The sequence below is a fragment of the Guillardia theta genome, assembly GCF_000315625.1.
Source record: "Guillardia theta CCMP2712 unplaced genomic scaffold GUITHscaffold_16, whole genome shotgun sequence".
Lineage (NCBI taxonomy): Eukaryota > Cryptophyceae > Pyrenomonadales > Geminigeraceae > Guillardia > Guillardia theta.
Window position 1 is genome coordinate 6,074 of NW_005434658.1, and position 7,052 is coordinate 13,125.

General features: G+C 58.3%; 1 protein-coding gene across 1 annotated transcript; it reads left to right on the top strand.

Moving 5' to 3' along the window:
• Positions 1 to 3,159: 3,159 nt before the first annotated feature.
• On the top strand, positions 3,160 to 5,834 carry GUITHDRAFT_135515 (hypothetical protein; the record flags this gene model as incomplete). The annotated part of the gene is made up of 2 exons (XM_005836721.1): positions 3,160 to 4,036; positions 4,084 to 5,834. The coding sequence occupies 2 exons, from the start codon at positions 3,160 to 3,162 to the stop codon at positions 5,832 to 5,834; spliced, it is 2,628 nt and encodes an 875-aa protein (XP_005836778.1).
• Between the last annotated feature and the right edge of the window lie 1,218 nt (positions 5,835 to 7,052).

Below are 7,052 nucleotides of genomic sequence, written 5' to 3' on the forward strand. Positions count from 1 at the left end.
AAAAACTACTCAGCTCACTCTCTTCAGCTCCGCCTGCCCCCACACGATTGGTACCCCACCTCTCCCTGCTCCCTCACGATGAGACCTGCCCTTCTGCCTGCCTCCTAGGGTTAACTGGTTTCTTCCTCATTCGCCATTATCCCTCCTCTCTCATGATCGCCCATAGGACTCGTTCTGCCTCTTCCCGATCTGACGAGCCCTCGCGCCTCTCATACCAGCTCGCCGCTCCTCCCTTGGCCTTGTCTCTTCACTTCTTGCATGTTGACTCACCTCTCTCCTCCCTCTCCTCCTCCTCCCTCTCCTCCTCCTCCCTCTCCTCCCTCTCCTCCTCCTGTCTCTCCTCCCCTCCTTCGCTCCAGCGTCGCTGCATGTAACTACTCGCAACTTGAACCCTATCCCCCCCACCCACCCCTGTCCTATCCATACCTGTCCCCTCCTTTGTACCCCACAGTGCCCATTCTGGACCCCACCCCCTATACCAACAGTGACCGACAAAACCACCCTATTGTAAAACTTGAAACTACCCACCCCCTCAAATACCTGTTCGACCGATTCTGTACCCACCAGTACCCTCCAGCCAAACTTTCGGACCCCAAGAGATGTTCACCCCTTCTTTGCTCTTTGTGGACCCACCCTTTCCCCCACATCCATCCCCTCCCTACCCTTCAACGTTTCATAAAGATTAACTTACTTGAGGACCCCACCCCACCTTCTACAGTCTCCTCACCCTAACCCCACCCCTCTACTCCCCTCTTCTTTTCTCCTCCGTCTGTCAGCCGCTCACCGTTGTTTGACTCTTTTTTTTGTTACTCGGACCCCCCGGACCCCCCCTCCCCACCGCCGGGACCCCCCAGACCCCTCGCCCCCCCCCGGACCGTCACGGTATGCCAACCCCGTACGCAATTACTAGTAACTATTTGACTACCGTGCACTGCCTCCCCTGCCTTTACTCAAACTTTTTAAAAGGACCGTAGTTTGATGGCCCCCGGCGGCCCCGGGCCCGGAACGGCGCCCCCCCCCCCCGGCCGGGTGACCGTACCCCGGCCCCGGCGGCGGCCCGGCCGGGGCCACGACGGCCGCCGCCCCGACGGCACATAGCGTTGACATTTTGCTTTTTCTGCTTTGGGCTGTATGTTTTTCCGTGAGGGGGTTGTTCTGCTTTCTATGTGGATTGGGGGGTGGCGTGTTTGAGGATTTGAAACAGGGTCCAAATTTCAGGTTTATAACTCTGATGTTGTTTTCCAATAAGATATTTTAAACTGTATTGTGGAATGGTTGAGTATAAACAGAGAAGTAGGGCTGCACCCCAGAAGTTGCAGTGAGATCATGGGGTAGTCGACTAACTAATTTGTAGAGCCTTCTTATGGTACAATTTTATAAACAAGTTTGAACGACCTCTCTACACGCCATGAGCCTCCCCTTGTTTCGGGGCACGTCGCACCGCTCTGTACTGCCCTAACCATGGCTCGCAAACAGCGAGCCCGCGGCAGCGTGTGCAGACATCAGATGTTCACCGAACCTCCTCATGGGAAATTCCTGAGGTGTAGAGATGATGATCCTTGAGGAGTGCTTCGTACAGTGCGTGGATCTCACGAAAAATCGTTTGGTGAGCGAAGAGCATCAATAATACAAGTGAAAATCACCATCACAGGGATACGTTGCAATCGAAACCGGGTTGTGAAATACCCTAAGCTATCTGCGATGCATGACAGGGAAACTGAGTTGGAGTAGATGGATGGAGATTACACACAAGACGACAGGGAATCATCATCCGACGGTGACTGGATTGTTCAAAAGCCGTACAGTCACCAGTGAGCTCAAGAACACATGTCTTCACGATGATGGCTGATTTGCTCGCAAGAAATACAGTGCATTTTAGCAGTGAGCTGCTCGATTGCTTGAAACCACGATGATCCACAGCACTATCGAATGATAACAAGCAAGTCCAGTGGTTCGTGAAGGATTCTTCATCCGGTTTTCAAGGATGTGTTGGAACGATGAAACATGTTGCAAATCACCAAGGTCTATGCCATTTGATCACATGATGCATCATCTAACTATTACTGGTGTGAACTTGCATCAGATCGTGTGTCCATCAATGAGCCGCTGCCAAGCAAATGATACGGTCACAGCAAACACGAGCACTTTGAAGATGCTGATATTCCAGGCCGTTGAAGATGCTGATATTCCAGGCCGATTTGGCAAATCAAAATGGCACACTGACAATCATGATGACTTAACTAAGTTGAGTAAATATATGACAGTGATCCGATCCCAGACCATCTGGGTCGCAACCGTCACGGAGTCCAGGCGCACAGCGGCCCTCATCGGATCGGACGCAGTCCGGCCCGATGACCAGTCCGATCAACCGATTTGGATTGAGGGCCTCGGCAGTGCGGCCGGGCCGCGCCCCCCGGCGGGCTCATTTCAGTTTTACTGCCAGAACTTCGGAACTTGTGACTCGGCACTGACCGTTGAAACCCACGGGCGGGCCGCCACGGTGACCGCGAAGAAGGTAGTACTAGGTTGACCGTGACCGTTAGGACCTCAGTGGCGGCCGCCGGGGCCGGCAGCCGGCGGGCGGCCCGGGCCACCGCGGAACTCACTGAGTCAGGCTGGCACTGAAGCCTCCAGGCTGTACCGACAGCCGTTGCGGTTATTAGTACGAGTCACGTGCCGGGGGGGGCACCGTAAACCGCCGCAAACTCCAAAATTAGCATCGAAACCCAAAAAGAGTCTAAAAATACCACCCCGCGGTTCCCTAGTAATGACCAGTCTATTTGATGATGGAGGCAAGTGCAGGAGCACGGCACGTAAGACACGCGGCATAGAGCTAGCATCCCTCCCTTGCTCTTGCTTGACCAGAACACTCTTAGTCTACCTCCTCCTCCTCGTCCTCCTCCTTCATACTCCTCCTCCTCCTTCATCCTTCATAATCCTCCTCCTCCTCCTCCTCTTTCATAATCCTCCTCCTCCTCCTCCTTCATACTCCTCCTCCTCCTCCTTCATAATCCTCCTCCTTCATACTCCTCCTCCTCCTCCTTCATAATCCTCCTCCTCCTCCTTCATAATCCTCCTCCTTCTCCTTGCTCTCGCACCTTCTTGTCTTGTTGCTCCGCGCTGAGCTTGTCTCAGGTTGTGAATTGAAGACGCTCAACCATGACTGTGCGTCATCGCTACGGATACATCGGCGTCTTCGGGGACGAGATTGATACGTACGCAAAGGAAGCAAGCGAGCAGGAGCATGTGGACATGCCTCACACTGCTCCCTACCACATGACCTTAATCGCCAAATTTGAAATCCAGCAGCTGGTACTAGAGAATCGCATCAGCCTGGAGGGTCTGGTGGAGGAAGCGCAACAGTTGGAATCAAGATCCATCTACCCGCTGGGGGTCGGCGGGGATCCCAAGGGAGTCTGCTGGGTGGTCATGGTGTGGAACGCCGGCAACATCTTCAGGAAGAAACTTGGCCTGCCTTGCAAGCAGTTCCACATCACTCTCAGCAAAGTCGATGATCACAATGTTGACAAGGGAGTGCGATCACTTAGAGACGAGGGGTTTACAGCAAGACTGGATTCAAGTCAGATGGATCACCTGGTCGTCTCCTGCAACCTCGGCGGCGAGTCCTTGCTCGCCTCCTGCTACGCGCGGGAAATGTGCGCCAGGTTCCCTGAGGTAGGAAAGGGCTGGATCCGACTCGGAGACTGTGCTCGGCAGGAAGGAGCTAGCAAGCTTGCGATGCTAGCGTATGCTCGGAGCCTGCTGTGTCCCCAGGAGAGCGCGAGGCTCGGGGACTACTGCGCCAAGAAGCTCTTGCAGTGCTCTCTTGAGACGGGGTGGGGATGCTTGTTCGGAGACAACGAGTATGAGCAGATCCCCGACGAGCTGAGAAGCCACCTCCTCTCTCCCTGGCCACGGTCGCTGCGGGAGACGGCCATGCGCATCTACGAGAGCAACGCTCCTCTCCTTGTCAGCACTCCTCGCATACACCTGCAGGTCCCGCTGGTCAACGTAGGGAGGGCCAAGGCCGAGGCAGGTACAGGAAGCTTGCTCTTGCTCGTGACTCCATTGACGGCCTGGCAGAGCTCTTCTCTCTCCCCCGCTTCTTCAGCTGGGTCGTCCCTTACTTCCTAGCTGGCATGTCCACACCGCGTTGCGAGGCTGACGTCGTTGCCTTGAGCTCCCCGCACGTCGGCGTGCGCCATGTGGTGACGCTGACCGAAGAGGAGCCGCTTCCGGAGGAGTGGTTCCAGGGCAAGACCGTCTCGCATACTCACCTGCCGATCAGCAACTACCGAGCTCCTTCCATCGAGCAAGTCGACTTCTTCCTCAGGCTCCTCAACGACCCGACCAAGACGCCGCTGCTCGTGCACTGCGGGGGTGGCAAGGGTCGAGCTGGGACGTTGCTTGCATGCTACCTTGCCGTCTACGGATGCCAGCCCCCTGCGACTCAAGATTGGTCTCAACCCGCCATGTCAGCCGGGGAGGCCGTCGCCATGATCAGGCAGCTTCGGCCAGGAAGCATCGAGACGGAGGAGCAGGAGAAGTTCGTCCACACCTTTGTGAGCGCAGTGTGGAGGAGGCAGTCGGCGCTGGCCGAGCTGCCAGAGGAGCCCCAGGGGATCTCGCTGGAGGTGGAGGGGGCAGTGGACGAGAACGCAGACCTGGTTATCTTGTGCGGCCTCCCTGGCTCAGGGAAGTCACACGTGGCGAGGATGATGGCGCTGCGAGACGAGCGATGGCTGGTGGTGTCTCAGGACGAGGCTCGATCCCGCGACGCGTGCGAGCAAGAGGTGTCGAGGCCCGGCAAGCACGGCAAGGTCATCCTTGATCGCTGCAACCCTGACCGGGAGGACCGCCGGCGCTGGCTGGCGCTGGCGCAGTGGGCGAGGAAGCCGATCTGTGTGCACTTTGACTACGAGCAACAGCTGTGCGTCGCTAGAGCACAGCAGCGGATTGACCATCCCACCCTCACCCCCGGACGTCGCGTGCTGACTGCGATCGAGGCGATGGGGAGGAAGATGGAAGCGCCTGGTCTTGACGAGGGGTTCGTGGGGGTCTGCCGCGTGCGGTCCTTGGATGCCGCCAACGAACTGATAGGGCGGCTGACGCCGATGCGGATCTGCAAGTTCGTGAGGACGGGGCACCTGATCAATCTCGGAGCAGCGACGCCCGACGACATCCTGCTGAAGCTGCCGAGCTCGGGGACAGACGTTGTCATCACCGAGAAGGTGGACGGAGCGAACCTGGGCTTTTCCCTCTCCAACGAGAGGACTATCCTTGTGCAGAACCGTTCCCACTACATCAACGCTGCTACCCACGCTCAGTTCCGCCCTCTCTCCGACTGGGTGGAGGACCATAGGGAAGGCCTGTACCGCGTCCTCGATCGCGATCCCAGCTTCCCCGAGAGGTACATCCTCTACGGGGAGTGGCTTGTGGCTACCCACTCCATCCCCTACACGCGGCTGCCCGATCGCTTCCTGGCCTTCGACCTCTACGACCGCAGCAGCAGGAGCTGGGCGGACCGAGACTCTCTCGCGCTGCTGCTGGAAGGGACGGGGATCCACATGGTGCCTGTGCTGTACCGGGGGCAGCGACCGAGCGAGAGCCGCCTGCGGGAGATGGTCCATTCGCCCTCCAGCTTCTACGACGGGCCGGTGGAGGGGATCTACGTGAAGGAGGAGGAGAACGGCCGCGTGCTGAGCAGAGGGAAGATCGTTCGCGCGGACTTCACGGCAGGGATAAGCGAGCACTGGGAGAGAGCGCCGTTGAGGAAGAACGGGATCGTCCGGGAAGGGGAGGAGGAGGACGGCGAGGAGGAGCTCGGACGATGATGGAGAAGGGAGGGAGGGGAGGGAGGGAGGGGAGGGAGGGAGGGAGGGGAGGGAGGGAGAGGGAGGGAGGGAGAGGGAGGGAGAGGGAGGGAGGGAGAGGGAAGGAGGGAGAGGGAGGTAGGGAGAGGGAGGGAGAGGAGAGATGATTTCAATGTGATTGAATGAAGTCTTCTGCACCTTGACTGATCTCAGAGTCTGCTGCTCACTCACTCCCAAGGCTTCAGCCCCGTCTTATACCAGCAGAGCACCAGCGGCGCTCAACCTGACCCTCACTGCTAGAGCAAGAGCTCACCTTGCTCGACCCGCTCAGGATCACTGGCGGCAGCGAGCCTGTCGACCCTCAGGCTGCCGCCAGCGACGCTGCCGACTTGCCTGCCGGATCGACAGACGGGGGGGGGGTCGAGGGTGCCCACCAGCGTGACTGCGCGTGCAGTGGCAGCACTACCGGCATACCAGCAGAGGTGCCAGTCATGGGCGGGATTGGTGGGAGGAGCGTCGGATCAGCAACGAGACTCGCCAGATGCCTTCGCGCGATCGCGAGGCCGACGGCAAGCAGCAGCAGCAGAGGAAACAACATCAGGCAGTCACAACTCCAAGGGGCTCTACTAGGCAGAGAGCGTCATGCTGCTACTCTACATGGAACTTCTCAGGCGCGCAGGCTCGTTGGGTACGAGAGTCCCGCCGTGCTGGGAAGGGAAGGGGATCAACTGACTCCCGATGCGTCGCTGCTTCATCCTTGAAGGATCTGATCTTTCTCTGGAACAGCCCCCGCTCGAGGCTTGCAGCCAAAGAGCCCTTGAGGCCAGTCCGCTGGCTTCTCCTGCAGTATGGGTAGGCAAACATGCATACAAGTCGCGGCGGCCGTGTCACCGGGCTCAGTTTACCGTGAAATCGGCACTCAGTGCCTGTTGACTCAAAACCCACGGGCCGCCGCGCCGCGCAGCACCAGGTTGATGCGACGTTACTGACCGTTGACCGGCCGGGCCGGCACCGGCCGCGCCGCCGTGGGACTGGCACTGAAGCCTCCAGGCTGTACCGACAGCCGTTGCGGTTATTAGTACGAGTCACGTGCCGGGGGGGGGCACCGTCAACTGCCGCAAACTCCAAAATTAGCATCGAAACCCAAAAAGAGTCTAAAAATACCACCCCGCGGTTCCCTAGTAATGACCAGTCTATTTGATGATGGAGGCAAGTGCAGGAGCACGGCACGTGAGACAC